The 19,404-nt window shown below is 41.1% G+C and overlaps 1 protein-coding gene across 9 annotated transcripts in view; it reads left to right on the top strand.

Moving 5' to 3' along the window:
- LOC118401239 (myocyte-specific enhancer factor 2A-like) overlaps positions 1 to 19,404 on the top strand; it is a 120,701-nt gene that overhangs the window by 53,581 nt on the left and 47,716 nt on the right. For all 9 annotated transcript variants that reach the window (XM_035798594.2, XM_035798592.2, XM_035798587.2 and 6 more), the window contains one exon: positions 7,907 to 8,110. In XM_035798594.2, coding sequence (XP_035654487.1) covers positions 7,907 to 8,110 — 204 coding nt within the window. The remainder of the gene's footprint in view (positions 1 to 7,906; positions 8,111 to 19,404) is intronic.

Here is a 19,404-nt window from a genome sequence, read left to right as displayed (position 1 = left end):
AATAATACTGAAGACATCAAAAGTAAAAAAGGGTTAAACAAATCAAAATAGATTTGAGATTCTTCGAAGTAGCCACCCTTTGCCTTGATGAGAGCTTTGCACACTCTTGGCATTCTCTCAACCAGCGTCGACTGGAATGCTTTTCCAACAGTCTTGAAGTTCCCACATATGCCGAGCACTTGTTGGCTGCTTTTCCTTCACTCTGCGGTCTAACTCATCCCAAACCATCTCAATTGGGATGAGGTCGGGTGATTGTGGTGGCCAGGTCATCTGATGCAGCCACTCCATCACTATCCTTCTTGGTCAAATAGCCCTTACACAGGCTGGAGGTGTGTTGGGTCATTATCCTGTTGAAAAACAAATGACAGTCCCACTAAGCGCAAGCCAGATGGGACGGCGTATCGCTGCAGAATGCTGTGGTAGCAATGCTGGTTAAGTGTGCCTTGAATAAAAAAAAACACAGACAGTGTCACCAGCAAAGCACCTCCACACCATCACACCACATACTCCATGCTTCACGGGTGGAACCACACATGCGGAGATCATCCGTTCACCTATTCTGCATCTCACAAAGACACTGAGGTTGGAACCAAAAATCTTTAATTTGGACTCGTTAGAACAAAGAACTGATTTCCACTGGTCTAATGTCCATTGCTCATGTTTCTTGGCCCAAGCAAGTATCTTCTTCTTATTGGTGTCCTTTAGTAGTGGTTTATTTGCAGCAATTTAACCATGAAGGTCTGATTCACACAGTCTCCCCTGAACAGTTGATGTTGAGATGTGTCTGTTACTTGAACTCCGTGAAGCATTTATTTGGGCTGCAATCTGAGGCTGGTAACTCTAATGAACTTATCCTCTACAGCAGAGGTAACTCTGGGTCTTTCTTTTCTGTGGCGGTCCTCATGATGTAATGTCTGCTTCCAACTCACACTCTCAAACACGTAGATCCCCTGAATGCAGCTCATGCTCCAGATCCCAATCACCTGAATTCTGATCACCTGTTTACACACCTGTATGTCATTATCACACACTATTTAGTTCAGTTCTTTGCACTCAATCATTGAGATTTTTTTTTGTGACAAACTTCTATTTAGAGCTCTGTTTTTCCTGTAATTTAATCCTCCTGTATATAAAGTTTTCCCCTGCTTTATGAACAACGCCTTTTGCCTATTCCCTGCCTGTACTTTAGCCTATCAGATTTCCTGTTATCAACCTATTGCCTGATCTCCCGGACGACATTATTAGCCTTTTCCCTGCCTGTACTGATGCCTTTTTTGGACCCCTGTGTATGACCTTCTGCCTGCCCCTGGACCCATCTACCTGCCTCTTCCTGTGGTCCTTTACAATAAACACCTGCTGCGCCCTGCGCTTGAAACCAGCTCTCTGTTTCCCATCGTGTTCATTCCACATGAGACAGTTTTATCATTGAAATTCTTCCGTATTGACTGACCTTCATGTCTTAAAGTAATAATGGACTGGTCGTTTCTTTTTGTTTATTTGAGCTGTACTTGCCATAATATGGACTTGTTTTTTTACCAAATAGGGCTATCTTCTGTATACCACCCCTACAACTGATTGGCTCAAATGCATTAAGAAGGAATGAAATTCCACAAATAATACTTTAACTTCTTATGGCTGCAAGGGCAGTATTGAGTAGCTTGGATGAAAAGGTGCCCAGAGTAAACTGCCTGCTCCTCAGTCCAAGTTGCTAATATATGCATATTATTATTAGTATTGGATAGAAAACAATCTGAAGATTCTAAAACTGTTTGAATGATGTCTGTGACTATAACAGAACTCATATCGCAGGCAAAAACCTGAGAAGAAATCCAAACAGGAAGTGGGAAATCTGAGTTTGGTCGATTTTCAACCCAGCCCCTATTGAATACACAGTGGGATATTGGTTATGTTGCACTTCCTAAGGCTTCCACTAGGTGTCAAACGTCTTTAGAAACTGTTTTAGGATTCTAATGTGAAAGGGGATAGAATGAGAGGGGAATGAGTCAGAGGTCTGCCAGCAGTCACGCGCATTTCACATAAGAGGTAGCTCGCGCTCCTTTGCTTTTCTGAAGACAAAGGAATTCTCCAGTTGGAATATTATTTAAGTTTTATGTTAAAAACATCCTAAAGATTGATTCCATACATCGTTTGACATGTTTCTACGGACAGTAACAGATCTTTTTTACATTTCGTCTGCAATTAGGGAACGCGCTTCATGACTTTGGATTTGTTTACCAAATGTGCTAACAAAAGTAGCCCTTTGGACATAAATGATGGACATTATCGAACAAAACAAACATTTAATGTGGAACTGGGATTCCTGGGAGTGCATTCTGATGAAGATCATCAAAGGTAAGTGAATATTTATAATGTTATTTCTGATTTCTGTTGACTCCAACATGGCGGATATCTCTATTTGTTTTCTGAGCGCCGTTCTCAGATTATAGCATGGTTTCCTTTTTCCATAAAGCTTTTTAAAAATCTGACACAGCGGTTGCATTAAGGTGAAGTATATCTATATTTCCATGTCTAACACTTGTATTTTCATCGACATTTATAATGAGTAGTTCTATAAAATGATGTGGCTCTCTGCAATATCACCGGATGTTTTTGGAACTAGTGAACATAACGCGCCAATGTACAGTGCCTTGCGAAAGTATTCGCCCCCCTTGAACTCTGTGACCTTTTGCCACATTTCAGGCTTCAAACATAAAGATATAAAACTGTATTTTTTGTGAAGAATCAACAACAAGTGGGACACAATCATGAAGAGGAACGACATTTATTGGATATTTCAAACTTTTTTAACAAATCAAAAACTGAAAAATTGGGCGTGCAAAATTATTCAGCCCCTTTACTTTCAATGCAACAAACTCTCTCCAGAAGTTCAGTGAGGATCTCTGAATGATCCAATGTTGACCTAAATGACTAATGATGATAAATACAATCCACCTGTGTGTAATCAAGTGTCCGTATAAATGCACCTGCACTGCGATAGTCTCAGAGGTCCGTTAAAAGCGCAGAGAGCATCATGAAGAACAAGGAATACACCAGGCAGGTCCGAGATGATGTTGTGAAGAAAGTTTAAAGCCGGATTTGGATACAAAAAGATTTCCCAAGCTTTAAACATCCCAAGGAGCACTGTGCAAGCGATAATAATTGAAATGGAAGGAGTATCAGACCACTGCAAATCTACCAAGACCTGGTCGTCCCTCTAAACTTTCAGCTCATACAAGGAGAAGACTAATCAGAGATGCAGCCAAGAGGCCCATGATCACTCTGGATGAACTGCAGAGATCTACAGCTGAGGTGGGAGACTCTGTCCATAGGACAACAATCAGTCGTATATTGCACAAATCTCTTTATGGAAGAGTGGCAAAAAAGAAAGCCATTTCTTAAATATATCCATAAAAAGTGTTGTTTAAAGTTTGCCACAAGCCACCTGGGAGACACACCAAACATGTGGAAGAAGGTGATCTGGTCAGATGAAACCAAAATTGAACTTTTTGGCAACAATGCAAAACGTTATGTTTGGCGTAAAAACAACACAGCTCATCACCCTGAACACACACCATCCCCACTGTCAAACATGGTTGTGGCAGCATCATGGTTCGGGCCTGCTTTTCTTCAGCAGGGACAGGGAAGATGGTTAAAATTGATGGGAAGATGGATGGAGCCAAATACAGGACCATTCTGGAAGAAAACCTGATGGAGTCTGCAAAAGACCTGAGACTGGGACGGAGATTTGTCTTCCAACAAGACAATGATCCAAAACATAAAGCAAAATCTACAATGGAATGGTTCAAAAATAAACATATCCAGGTGTTAGAATGGCCAAGTCAAAGTCCAGACCTGAATCCAATCGAGATTCTGTGGAAAGAACTGAAAACTGCTGTTCACAAATGCTCTCCATCCAACCTCACTGAGCTCGAGCTGTTTTGCAAGGAGGAATGGGAAAAAATGTCAGTCTCTCGATGTGCAAAACTGAGAGAGACATACCCCAAGCGACTTACAGCTGTAATCGCAGCAAAAGGTGGCGCTACAAAGTATTAACTTAAGGGGGCTGAATAATTTTGCACGCCCAATTTTTCAGTTTTTGATTTGTTAAAAAAGTTTGAAATATCCAATAAATGTCGTTCCACTTCATGATTGTGTCCCACTTGTTGTTGATTCTTCACTAAAAAATACAGTTTTATATCTTTATGCTTGAAGCCTGAAATGTGGCAAAAGGTCGCAAAGTTCAAGGGGGCCGAATACTTTCGCAAGGCACTGTATACTGAGATCTTTTAAATATAAATATGCACTTTATCGAACAAAACATACATTTATTGTGTAACATGAAGTCCTATGAGTGTCATCTGATAAAGATCATCAAAGGTTAGTGATTGATTTTATCTCTATTTGTGCTTTTTGTGACTCTTCTTTGGCTGGAAAAATAGAAAAAAAATTATATGACTTGGCGGTGATCTAACATAATCGTTTGTGGTGCTTTCACTGTAAAGCCTTTTTGAAATCAGACACATTGGTGGGATTAACAACAAGATTACATTTAAAATGTTATAAGATACATGTATGTTTGAGGAATTTTAATTATGAGATTTCTGTTGTTTGAATTTGGCGCCCTGCACTTTCACTGGCTGTTGTCATATCAATCCTGTTAACGGGATTTCAACCCTAAGACGTTTTTAACAAGGCACACCTGTTAATTGAAATGTCTTCCAGCTGACTACCTCATGAAGCTGGTTGAATTAATGCCAAGAGTGTGCAAAACTGTCATATGGGGGGGGTGTTGGCTACTTTGAAGATTCTCAAATATAACACATTTTTATTTGTTTTAACACTTTTTTGGTTACTACATGATTCCATATATGTTATTTCATAGTTTTGATGTCTTCACTATTATTCTACAATGTAGAAAATAATACAAAATAAAGAAAATAAAGAAAAACCCTTAAATGAGGAGGTGCGTCCAAACGTTTTACTGGTTCTGTATATCACCACTTGACCAAGCTAGACACTCTATTGATGTCACATCACTTTTCCTCTTCGTTCGTCTTCCCACATTTCATTGCTGATTACAGTTGTCAACGGAGAATTTTGGAACAGCAATGCCTGAGACGTGCACTTCATAGGATGAGTTTTCTATGAGAGTAGAATTAGCACCCCCAGCTCGTCACTAGCAATGAGAGAGAATCTGAAAAGGTCAAGGTTTTCAGCCAGGCTCATAGTCAGGTGAAAAATCCTAATATAATTTCTGTCTGTCTGGTAGGCATTGTGTGGATTATTATAATAACCTGATCAAAGGCTGCAAAATAGATGGAGAAATAGATGCATTTTAAGTTTAGAGTTTAGAATAGTTTAGTCATTTTTTTGTTTCCATATTTGCAGTTGAATGTTTGGTAGAGAGTAATAGTAACACACTAGTAACTTGTGGTACTCAAAAGAAGTTTGTTTCACATGATTTACAGTGGATACCAGTTTTTCTGTCACCGTGATTTGCATTAATTAGACAGTACAATAATTCAACATAATCTTTACACCACCGTAATTCTTGAGGAACCCATAGAATGGTGTCTGTGTGTGTGGGTTTCTTTGCGAGCCATAGGAAAACACTACCTATAGCCCACGTGAACTCAAAGGTGCTTGTGGTTTTCCACTGAGAGGGGTGTCAACCCAAAGGCCCATGCCTTAGCAAGGTCTTAACTCTGCGGTGTAGGCTACTGACAATCATGACACAAGCAGCTTGTTCTCACTGCATCTAAGATATTAGTCGATGATCAAAATGTCGCTCATTGTACATTAGTATGAAGCACAGTATGTGGGCATGTTTGACATGGTATTTTATTCTCTGATAAGAGAATACAGTACAGAAACCATTTAGACATCCTACAGTATCTCCAGTCAGTGAAAGGATACAGACAGTATATTAGAATAGGGAACACTCCTCTTTAAGAGCAGCTGGCTCTGCGGGGGCGATGCGGGCTGATCCAGGTCTCTGTGCTTCTCTGGGTGAAATGAAGCAGGAGCCTGGGTCAGCGCAGCGCTGTGGCCCTGCTACTCCACTCAGCACACTGATGGCTAGCCCAGCCAGGTGGAACAAAGTCCCAGCCCACCCGTTCAGTTTACTCACCCAGGGTTAGCTGCCTGCTTCCTGCTGAAAGGTGACGTCTCCCTCCCTCCATGGCTTAGCTTAGCAGACACACTCATCTGCGAAAACGTTGTCAATTTGTTAATTATTTCCCCACATGACAGTCAGTGCTTTCCAGACGGTTAAACAAACAAACAAGTAAACAAGCAAGCAGCTCTGAGGAGGAGAGTGAGTCAAGGGAGGTCAATGTCAGGTGGTTTGGCTTGTCATACGCCGGCCCATTAACCTGCTCCAGGAGCTACTGTAGCCTACTGTACTATACATTGTTATAGTCAGGTCTGATGAGAACAGAGTGGGGACTGGTCCTCTGTGGACCAAGGATACAGAGATGGCACATACCCTTGTCTGCCCTCGTGGAGCGTATTGCCTCCACAGCACAAATAAACACTATGACATGCACTAAAGCAATGGATAGAGAGACTGCTCTCCAGCAGGACTCATATATATCCATATGTCAAAGGTCATTAACTTTAACATGTTCTAAGACTTGCAACTCATGCATTTAAAGGAAATGTTATTCTGGTGTTTGGTTTTGTCATCATGTCCAAACCTGACATGTGTAAAGGGCCTGTGTGTCTGCCAGAGTTATAATGGACCTGTGTAATTACCTGTAGTGTGGAACATTTGAAATTCATTTTTCACAGTTGAAGTGACCCCACTGGCTCAGTTGAGACAGAGAAGCTATACAACTCATAGGATTATGTTGCATTATGCCATTTTAAATGAGGGTAGGCACAAGCTGTGACCAATTAAAGTTGAACAAAGCTAGCTCATCTGCCTAGCTCCTCTTAGTAGGTCAGTGAAATTGGTGGAAGTGAATACAGACACATTCACTCTGCTTTGGCCTGAAGCACAGCTTTCACTGGCATATCCATAGAATAGCTCTCACTGTACTGTAACTGAATGCACTTTACATGACGCACACTGTGAGGATGATAAGCTTGCATAAATGCTATCGAGGAGGTGTTTCACATAAACAACATTACAGAACCGCTTGTACAGTCTCAAAGTACACTGCCTGTAAAATATACCAATGGAAGAACATCTGCATTCCTTGTTTCCCTGTTTGTCTGGATGAGGTTTTACAATGAAACAGGGTCCTAGCATACATTACTGCATAGGCAATAAAGTAGTGCTACATAATGATGTGTGTATTGGGTACAGGCAACCACAGATACAGAGCTGAAGAGATGCAGGACAGAAGTCTGCAGAGAGGGTTAGGTTTCAGTACCCCTGGAGTGATGCATGACCTACAGTCCCGTCTGTGGGCTCGTGTTACAGGCAGAGTGATGCAGGGGCAGGGAGGGACCGCTGTCCGTACCGTACATGGAGTCAGGAGCTAATGTAATGTATGGATCCCTGCTCCCAACGCCCTGATTCAGCTTACCTAACCGCTACATGACTTTACACTGCCTGACCTCTGGCCTGCTAACCAGTCACACCAGCCTCATATCCTCACTGTAGTTGTCCTAAAGGGATACACTTATGACTTCTGTTTTATGAGAGATGGAGATAGGAAAGTGTCTTATTATTAGTTCTGAAACTGTGCTGCTGCAGCCTGACCCCTATCCAACCAGTAAGAACACCCCCAGGCTGCTGCTCAACATCATTTCCAATTCTGTTTTATCACCCTCTTTTATACATGCATACTAAATATGTGTAGATGTATCTATGCATAATTTCTGAATTTGAATAGTATTTTTTGTAATCTGATTTTGTTCTGTGTGTAACTGATGATGATGGTCACTGTCTCCTCAGGTTACCTTCACGAAGAGGAAGTTTGGGCTAATGAAGAAGGCCTATGAGCTCAGCGTTCTATGTGACTGTGAGATAGCCCTGATCATATTCAACAGCTCAAACAAACTCTTTCAGTATGCGAGCACAGATATGGACAAGGTCCTGCTCAAATACACTGAGTACAACGAGCCCCACGAGAGCAGAACCAACTCCGACATTGTCGAGGTAAGTTGCTTTTACATTTTCACTGTATCAGGGCAGGAAACCATGCATATGCTTATGCAGAAAGAAATACAATGTTTGGGCTTTGAAGACTGAAGGGCTTGTAACAGTTTCCTTCTAGCTACTTGTCAGATAGGGCAGGGGACATCTGCAGCCTATGATAAGTTGAGCTTCAGTTCAGTCCAGCAACCGACAAGACAAATCTACCGCTGCACAGGCCTGCACTCAGTAACTGTCCAAACAGCATGGAAACTCTGTTTCCCCCAGATACTATACTGTCTATACCTGCATGGACGAATCCCATAATCATTATACCACTGTTTAAGACAAAAAGCCTATACTTTACTCAGATGTTAGGTTTAATTACATAGCATTATGTAATGAACATACTTTCGAGATTCCTATTGGCTCTGAGAGTGTTGGAGAGAATTCCAGCAGCACTTGGTCTCCCTGGCAGCTAGTGTCCCTCTACATGCCCAAACACTCACAGAAGAAGAAGAAGCCGCTTGTTATGCCAGCCTATCAAATTTGTCGGCCAAGAGTATCACTGCAAAGAAAATGGGGGGAGATTGTGGATCCATTGGGATCCACATCCCTCCCACTGACGCACTTTTCAACCTATTCAGAATCTGTTTTCTGAAGCTAGTGTCTTCACTTTTGACTAAATGAAAAACAAACACATTCAGGCCCAGTTTAAAATTCATGATAATAACAATAAAAGTGCTTTATTTGTTTTGCAAGCCAATATTTAAAGTAGACAGACTAGGTCTTGTGTTTCAAGTTTTGACTGAGGTGTTTTCATTAAACAGGACAGACATTTCTCTGGTTTCTGCACTGCTAGCGGCATCGTAATACACTTGTGTTTTCACTGGCAGACTTCACTCAAACATACCTTATTATTAATCTGTCCAACAGAGATACTTCATGAGTTGAAAGAGCATGATGAATACACCAATTCCAAGAATCCCACATATTTTTAAAAGAAATTTCACTTAAAGAAATTTGTAAAATTGCATAAAAGGAGTCAGCTGTTCCAGGTATATTTTGTTCATGTTACTGCTGCTATTGAATTACCTGCTTGGCAGAGCTGCAAAACAGTGCTCTGGCATCCAGCAGTCTCAGACCTCTATCAGGGGTCCTATGCTCTCTCTCTCTCTGAGCTGAGATGGGTCTCACCTGCATTCAAATAAATGGACACACTCCACCCTTATGTAACAGTGATACCATGTTTGTTTTCTGTTGTGACTTGAGAGTCCTTGTACTTATCAAGTACAACAACTGATTCTCGTAGAAGGAAGAGGATTCATTGTTTGCTATTTGTTCCATGTTTCCTTTTTGTAGAGATACCCATAGAGATTGTACAGTATGGTAGTGTATGTGTCTATTGCTACAGTATTGTATATTGTTGATGTACGTGTCAGCTGTATCTTGTAATTGGCATGTACTGTACTCAGTTTGGCACACAGTGTCATCTCTAGGGAGCACTGCCAATGGTCCATCACTAACTCAAGTGTAGTACATGCTGGTGGGGATCTGTCCATTTCCCACGTAGTCCCTCTAGCCATCTGCAAGGATACTGCCCTGCTCTTGCTGCACGAACGAAAGACGAGAACAATGCAGTGTTGTCCCTGCTCACTCGGCCAGCATCTGTGCAGATATGTGCAAATCCCTCTAGCCCTGCTGGCTATGTGGCCAAGGTTCAGAAGTGAAGAAGCAGAGCAGAAGTAACCAGGCCTGTCCAGGCTCCACTTTTGAACATTTCCACACAAGCCACCATTCACTGGTCCAAAAAGTGCTGCGGCACAAGAGCAAACGTCAGAGCCGTGTGTCATTCACTGAGCTCAGTGTCTGCTGTGGGCTTATCTGATATAGCCCAGGCTGTTGGCTGCATCTTGTTGTGGAGTGTTCTTATAGAGAAAGCCAGACGGCCTCTTCAATAAAAGACAAAGGATGTCCTTTTATTCTCGCAGAGCACAAAGATTGCCGATAGATGTCTGCACTTTTAAGCATGATCTTTATCATTAGAACACGGACTACTCTTTTGAAAAGGCATGATATGAATGTCTACCTGGTTGGCTGGCTGCTGCTTTCCTATTGGTGTAGTCAGTGTCATTGGGATGACTGCACTCCTAATGAGCCATCTCTCTCTCTCTCTCTGTGTTGATGTGTTTCACATGGAGACACTTACCCTGACACTTATCTAAATGTATAAATTGCATTAAACGGATAATTGCCAAACAAACAGTTATTTGCTCATCTGCCTCGCTTGAGAGACCAAGCGAATCCTTTCTGAGTTTTCATTGGGCAGCATACGGTCCAATTCCATGTGCGAAGCCAAATCAAAGGTCACATTCCTGCTCAGTAGTACCATCTATAGATAAAGGGTGGGCCTTGCAGTGTGGGAGAGTATTTGCCATGTTTCTCACAGATGGATGTATGCCTGGGGCACAGTTTGATAGCCCAGTGGAGAGCTATGGACTTTGTCTTAAACTTGGCTCTGCTGTAGATACCAGAACAGCAGGCTCAGAGAGCTGTGCTTGAGCATGAATGTGTGTCTGTGCATGCGTGTATGCGTGCGTCAATCAAATCAAAATTGATTTGTCACATGAGCCAAATACAAGTGTAGACCTTACCGTGAAATGTTACTTGCATGCCCTTAACCAACAGTGCAGTTCAAGTAGAGTTAAGAAAATATTTACCAAATAAACTAAAGTAAAAAATAAAAAATAATACAAATTAACACAATACCGAGGCTATATACAGGGGGTACCGGTACTGAGTCAGTGTGCGGGGGTGCAGGTTAGAGATAATGTTTACATGTAGGTAGGGGTGAAGTGACTATGCATAGATAATAAACAGCAAGAAGCAGCAGTGTACAAAACAAATGGAGGGAGGGGTCAATGTGATAGTCTGGTGGCGATTTGATTAATTGTTCAGCAGTCTTATGACTTGGGGTAGAAACTGTTAAGAAGCCTTTTGGTCGTAGACTTGGCACTCCGGTACCGCTTGCTGTGCGGTAGTAGAGAAAACAGTCTATGACTTGGTCGACTGGAGTCTTGCCTCTGACACCTCTGACACTGGATTGCAGGAAGCTTGGCCCCAGTGATGTACTGGGCCGTACACACTACCCTCTGTAGGGCCTTACGGTCAGATGCCGAGCAGTTACCATATCAGGCGATGATGCAACTGGTCAGGGTGCTCTCAATGGTGCAGCTGTAGAAGTTTTTGAGCATCTCGGGACCATGCCAAATCTTTTCAGTCTCCTGAGGGGGAAAAGGTTTTGTCGTGCCCTATTCACGACTGTCTTGGTGTGTTTGGACCATGATAGATCGTTGGTGGACACCAAGGAACTTAACTCTCGACCCGCTCCACTACAGCCCTCCTGATGTTAATGGGGTCTGGTTCGGCCCGCCTTTTCCTGTAGTCCACGATCAGCTCCTTTGTCTTGCTCACATTGAGGGAGAGGTTGTTGTCCTGGCACCACACTGACAGTTCTCTGACCTCCTCCCTATAGGCTGTCTCATCTTTGTCGGTGATCAGGCCTATCACTGTTGTGTCGTCTGGAAATTGAATGATGGTGTTTGAGCCGTGCGTGGCCACGCGGTCATGGGTGAACAAGGAGAACAGGAGGGGACTAAGTACACACCGCTGAGGGGCCCCAGTGTTGAGGATCAGCGTGGCGGATGTGTTGTTGCCTACCCTTACCACCTGTGGGCAGACCGTCAGGAGGTCCAGGATCCAGTTGCAGAGGGAGGTGTTTAGTCCCAGGGTCCTTAGCTTAGTGATGAGCTTCCTGGGCACTATGGTGTTGAACGCTGAGCTGTAGTCAATGAGCAGCATTCTCACATAGGTATTATTTTTGTCCAGGTGGGAAAGGGCAGTGTGGAGTGCGAATGAGATTGCGTCAACTGTGGATCTGTTGGTGCAGTATGTAAATTGAAATGGGTCTAGGGTATCTGGGAGGATGCTATTGATGTGAGCCATGTGAGCCAGCCTTTCAAAGCACTTCATGGCAACCAATGAAAATCCCTCCAGCTCTATATTATCCGTGTCGTCGTTCTGCCACGACTCGGTGAAACATATTTCAGTTCTTAATGTCCTGTTGGTAGGATAATCGTAATCGTAGGTCATACATTTTATTTTCCAATGATTTGCATGTTAGCAAGTAGAATAGATGACAATGGGAGTTTACTCACGGATTCCCAAAATACAGCCCGATCTGCGTCATCTTCCTTCAATTCCTTCTGTAGCACAGTTGGTAGAGCATGGCGCTTGTAACGCCAGGGTAGTGGGTTCGATTCCCGAGACCACCCATACGTAGAATGTATGCACACATGACTGTAAGTCGCTTTGGATAAAAGCGTCTGCTAAATGGCATATATATATCTTTTCCTCTGTCTTTTCTTCTTGCAAATGATGGGGATCTGGGCCTGTTCCCGGGAGAGCAGTATATCTTTCTCGTCAGACTCGTTAAAGGAAAAAGCTTCTTCCAGTTCGTGGTGAGTAATCCCAGTTCTGATGTCCAGAAGTTATTTTCGGTCATAAGAGACGGTAGCAGCAACATTATGTACAAAATAAGTTTAAAAAATAACTTACAAACAACTAAAAAAAACGAACAAAATAGCACAATTGGTTATGGGCGTGTAAAACGTCTGCCATCCTCTTCGGCGCCATCTTAATATGTATGTGTGGGTGAGTGTGTGGTGGTCTGAACTCCAGCAACACTCTGGGCGACAACTGAACTATTGCATGAAATCTCCCTTTGTGGATCACGTCCACTTCTCTGTTTGATTAGAAGTGTCCCCGCTTCAATCTGATCCCACCTGCGTCTCGCCTTTAAAGACCCGGCTTACAGAGCAGCCTTTTATTGACTGAGTAGCTATGCTGGATAGATTGATTCACCGGTTCCTTTCCTCAGAGGTTAGGTCAAGCTTGTCTGGGTCTGTAAGGGCTTTATAGCAAATATCTTGCCAGAGCAAACTTTATTTGTTGCAATGTCGTTTTCCTGTGCTGAGTGAACATTTGTGCTGTGCTGTGCTGAGAATACAATTTAGCTCATTTTATTTTCTTTACAAACAATTTGCAGTGGGCAACCTGTGAACCTTTTATCTGACTGATGTACAGAGGATACATAATATATGCCATTTAACCTTTTACAGTCATGATACATTCTACGATGGGTGGTCCCGGGAGAGGATACATCCACAGAAGGACCTTTTATCTGACTGATGTACAGAGGATACATCAAACCTTTTATCTGACTGATGTACAGAGGATACATCAAACCTTTTATCTGACTGATGTACAGAGGATACATCAAACCTTTTATCTGACTGATGTACAGAGGATACATCAAACCTTTTATCTGACTGATGTACAGAGGATACATCAAACCTTTTATCTGACTGATGTACAGAGGATACATCAAACCTTTTATCTGACTGATGTACAGAGGATACATCAAACCTTTTATCTGACTGATGTACAGAGGATACATCAAACCTTTTATCTGACTGATGTACAGAGGATACATCAAACCTTTTATCTGACTGATGTACAGAGGATACATCAAACCTTTTATCTGACTGATGTACAGAGGATACATCAAACCTTTTATCTGACTGATGTACAGAGGATACATCAAACCTTTTATCTGACTGATATACAGAGGATACATCAAACCTTTTATCTGACTGATGTACAGAGGATACATCAAACCTTTTATCTGACTGATGTACAGAGGATACATCAAACCTTTTATCTGACTGATGTACAGAGGATACATCAAACCTTTTATCTGACTGATGTACAGAGGATACATCAAACCTTTTATCTGACTGATGTACAGAGGATACATCAAACCTTTTATCTGACTGATGTACAGAGGATACATCAAACCTTTTATCTGACGGATGTACAGAGGATACATCAAACCTTTTATCTGACGGATGTACAGAGGATACATCAAATCTTTTATCTGACTGATGTACAGAGGATACATCAAACCTTTTATCTGAAACCTTTTATCTGACTGATGTACAGAGGATACATCAAATATTTTATCTGACTGATGTACAGAGGATACATCAAACCTTTTATCTGAAACCTTTTATCTGACTGATGTACAGAGGATACATCAAATATTTTATCTGACTGATGTACAGAGGATACATCAAACCTTTTATCTGACGGATGTACAGAGGATACATCAAATATTTTATCTGACTGATGTACAGAGGATACATCAAACCTTTTATCTGAAACCTTTTATCTGACTGATGTACAGAGGATACATCAAACCTTTTATCTGACTGATATACAGAGGATACATCAAATGCAGGTCAACTTGAGCAAGATCACTGCGATAAAGAAACAGATCGACTCCAGCTTGCATACTGTATGTCAGACTACCCTGTATAATTAGACCATTGCTGTTCGTGTTGGGTGCTGTGGCAAAAGTCCTACAGTATAGTAGCTGTTGTTGCTTCTCTTATTGAATTTCAATTGTACCATAAATGAAAATGCTGCTGTAGGTAATTAAAATAATCAAATCATCCCTTCTCCTCTTCCTTCCCGACGGGAGATAATGAAATCTTCCTTGAGCTGTTTTATAACCTACCGTTATTCTGAGTACAGACAGCTCACTGTCTAGCTGAGAATCCTTAAAATCAAATATCAACTTCACAGGAACGATTTGGCGTCCATCTGTGCTTTTCTTTAAAACATTTCAACACAATTACTGTTTGCAGCTATGCTTGGATTAATCAAGTTTGCATTTAAATGAAATTGACATGGACTAAACACATTTAAAGTAATGTCATAAAATAGGGGATGTGGATATAATTGAATGGGATTATACAGCTGTAATAGTTTAAACACGAGTGGTAGACTACACTTTAGTCCATTGGTATTTATTAGGATCCCCATTAGTCCATGATGGGAATAATGGCTTTAATCAAATTTGGAGCTGCAGTTTTACTCAAATACCATGCCTGGGCATGTATAGAGCTGGACTACAATGGATATAAAAAGTTGACATTTTGCTTCTTCTTTTTTTTGTCTTTTCCCATGCCCATCTTCTGGAGTAAACAAAGCTAGAGCAGTCATACGCAAATTCACCTTTATCTCCGACATTAGAGAGGCCGTATTTGTTAAATGTGGTTTTGGAAATAGAACAATGTTCCTCATTGTTGAGTGTTCTATAGATAAAGAGCTCATTCAGTGAAAGAAAATGAGCCTAAATATTACTTGCATCATCTCCATAGATTTATCAGTATTGTTACTTTCAATGATCATCTATTATTATGAATGGCACTCACTATTCAGAATAATAATCCAATAAGGTATGTAAATCCTGACCATTTCATAATGTCAGGTCTATTGGGTCTGCTTTTCTCTCTTTACTCCACTACTTTCCATTTGAATCATTCCACTCTTTCACCACAAAGCCTGCTTATAGTAACCGCATTGGCAGTGGATCATGAAATAAAGGCCTCTGACATATAGAAACGACTGTATTTTCTTTTTTTTTTTTTATAAAAGAGCGAGTGTATCCAGGGTTTGAGACAGGAGGTGTTTATGTTGTCAATCAAAGCCAGTACAGTGATTAAGACTCATCTCTGTCTTAATGAATGCAAATTGGCACATCTGCTATGGTGGGCTAACTGTCCAGACTGTTCAATTAGCCTGATTGATCAATTATCTTCCTCCCGGTGCTTCTGCGGAGGACGTGACAGGGAAGAAAATTGTCAGCACAGAAAGATCGACAGGAGGAGAGGGAAAGGAAGCCCTCTGTTCGAAACCCTTCACTCTACCGATCAAAATACGGATGCTTTATTTGATTAGGCAAAAATTATGATGGAATTTCTTTCATTTTATTATAGTGGAGCATTCAATTTAATGATGTAGTCCTCAAATAGACATTGAATTGTGGAATTGAAAATGATGGAAATGTTCTGAGTACATTTCTGTGTAATGATATTAGATCTAAAAAAGAAGAAGAATCAAAAGACTTCTGTCTTGAGCACTTTGCCACTCGTAAGAGGCGGACCAGAGATCAGAGGACAGTTATCACCATGTAATAGATGCATTATATTACACATAAGTGGACTTGATAGGTTAATGGATGTCACTTTCAATCAAGATGAAGGGGTCATGATGTGTAATTACTTAAGTGAGTAATGAGTCAAATTTCAGGTCAGGTTGACACCGTGCGACAAAACAATTAGCAATCTCATTTACATGTTTATTGCTGGTGTTTTCTCCAATTCTCAATTGCTTGAGGAACAGCAGGAGGATATTTTGTGTCATATATAAATTGCTTAATCTGAGTCTTGGCACTTTCCCTGATGAATTCCTTTCGTTTGGACCAATGAATCATGTTTCTCAGGCAGTGGACACCAGGTCTCTTGCAACAACGTGACATGCTGTGTATTTATGCACAACACAACTGCACTTCAGTGGCCCACATAATGCTGTAATTATATGATGGAAACCATTGTCCTTTAATTTTAGTGTCTTACTCCAGTTTGAAGTGACCCCACCAAGGCTTCCCACTAGTTCATACTCGTATAAACAACTGTTCCTCAAGTATAGGAAGTAATCATCGAAATGATTTGCCTTCTAGTGTGTTATCTTCCTGGAATATTATGAACATAGCCACGTTGGCTTAGTGAGTAAGCAGATTTAATGAACATCATAGCCCAGTGGTGAAGGCTCCCTCTGTGGAGTATCAGACACAGATTCAGGCCTGAGTGCTGTGTATCTCTAATTGTGACATTCCACGATAATGGGGACAGTCACATGAGGCTCTGGCTGGCACAGAGAGAAGCTTTCACCACTGAATCCTCTCAAACATACCACTCCTCTAGAGGGGCTGGCTCTCTGGAACAGATAGAATGTAGTGCATACTATGAAGTCTGTTGTAAGCATGCACCTTACAGTATTTGTCTCAGTAAAACAAGAAAACTGTGATAAAATTACAAGCTTCAGTCTCAAATTGAATACCTAGTTTAAATTTCAAAGACATTTTGTGCGAGTCGTGAACAGTCAGCAATCACCATACTGTATGATCATGTGACAAAGTGTTGCGTCGTAGGAGAACATGGAGCTGCCGTGTGCTGAGGAGTTTCTTCTGCCTTATAGTTACTGGCATCACACATGGATTATTGCACTTACCTCACGCTCCAGTGATGTTACTGACTCTCCCAATCCTGGATGATTAACCAAGTTTGAAAGATTAATCTAAAAGGGGTCAGGGGCCTAATTTATGTTTGATATGCACAGATGACAACACAAATGAAAAGTATTACATTTTAATTGGCAAGTGCTTAACTTAGCGACTTGACTTTGGGTTGGCCAGAAGCCAGAATCCCTCTGATCCACTAAAGCCTTGTTTGACATTTGAGATGGCTGAAGGGTACACATGGTTAGCTGCACTGGCTCGCCTGCGTAAGGTCGCTCTGAGGGAGAATCTAAAAGCCCACTTCCCCTGATTAAAGCATGTTTTTACTATACTTATTCTTATACCACTAAAAGAAACTCTCACTTTAACAGAGTAGCCATACAATGTCCACACTATACATCAGGGTTACATACCACTGCCTGCAAAGTGATATAATCTGGCAAGATTTCAAAACCCATTGGGCATTTCAAAACCCATTGGGCAATACTCTCTTCCTCAGTCTAAACATCTATCTAACAAAGTCATTTAGACAGTCTCAGCAGCCTTTTTATCTTTATAGTGCCATGATTTAATTGTATATTTACCCATAAATTGTGTCAGGATTAGTTTGCATCATGGTCTCATTTCATTTCACTGATCATTGGCACCACTTGGTATCTGTTTTCTTCAGCAGTACCTTCTCATTCTTACTGCTATGTCGCTATAGCTCTCTCTGAGCACCCACAATATTAGAAATAGATCTTAAGCTAAGACTAATGTAAGTTCTATTGACATATAACTATTGAATTAAAGTAGATTTAGGGCATTTATGATTTATGAACTGCTGATCCCAATGTTAATATTCCAGCAGCAAACCAAATGTGGACCTTTTTGGTCTCTCAAGCTTTATTAAAATGACATTCATTTGCTTTTCCCTTCTTTTTCATAACCTATGATACATCAAATAGTTTCTACCTATGCCGGGTTTGTATGTTTATTCCAATAGAGGGGGTTTGGTTTAGTGTAGTACTATTCATGGTGAGATAGTGTATTGCAACTAATGCTCAGCTGAGGATCTGATAAGGTGTATTGGCTCATTATCTTTGAAGCCGTCTCTGTATTGATATATTTGTTGCAACTGGATTCTCTATGGAATTGGTCTGTAATGAGTAGGATATGAATTGAAGTGTCCGTTTATCCATGCATTCATACTATAAACTGAGGCTGTCAGTGTCTGGGATTATTCTCTGCATTTGTCCCTGGAAATGGAACTGCACTGAGTGCAAGGGTCGGTCCTGAACCTGTTTGCTTGGGATTATCTGTAATCATGTAATACAGAAAAAAAAACATTTGATTTTGTTCTAATGCTCATATTAAAGTAATGGATTTGTTTTGAAAAACAAAGCAAATGGCTAGTTTCCTATTACTGTGCTGTGTGTATCCAGTTCAGTGTAGGTTTTGCTGTGGATTCTAGGAAAGGTCAGTTAAATTAACCTGTACTGTCAGTCTGCACTGTCAAAACAAACACATTATCTGAGCAGGCCAATGAGGCCATGGATATATCTGCAGGAAAGTGTAATGATGAGCCACCTAAAAATAATCAAGGAATCACTAATGTATATATTGAAAGCAAAAAAATAAGTGTTTTTATTTAATCAGGGGAGCCCATTGAGAGCAGGGTCTCATTTTCTATGGTGACCTACAGGTTACAATTTTTTTTAAACTACCATTTCAACACCTGTAATGGTTTTCTTCTGGGGAAAGAGAGGCGGACCAAAATGCAGCGTGGTTAGTTTTGTGCATCTTTAATAAAGATGAAAGTACAACAATTTACAAAACAAGAACCGTGAAAAAACCAAACCAGTCCTATCTGGTGCCACAAACACAAAGACAGGAACAATCACCCACAAAACCCAACACAAAAACAGGCTACCTAAATATGGTTCCCAATCAGAGACAATGACTAACACCTGCCTCTGATTGAGAACCATATCAGGCCAAACATAGAAATAGACAAACCAGACACACAACATAGAATGTCCACCCAGCTCACGCCCTGACCAACACTAAAACAAGGAAAACACACATGAACAATGGTCAGAACGTGACAACACCATAATAAATGTTTACATTT

This window comes from Oncorhynchus keta, chromosome 22 (genome assembly GCF_023373465.1).
Source record: "Oncorhynchus keta strain PuntledgeMale-10-30-2019 chromosome 22, Oket_V2, whole genome shotgun sequence".
In the NCBI taxonomy this organism is placed as follows: Eukaryota; Metazoa; Chordata; class Actinopteri; order Salmoniformes; family Salmonidae; genus Oncorhynchus; species Oncorhynchus keta.
This window is presented reverse-complemented; position numbering and strand designations above follow the sequence as displayed.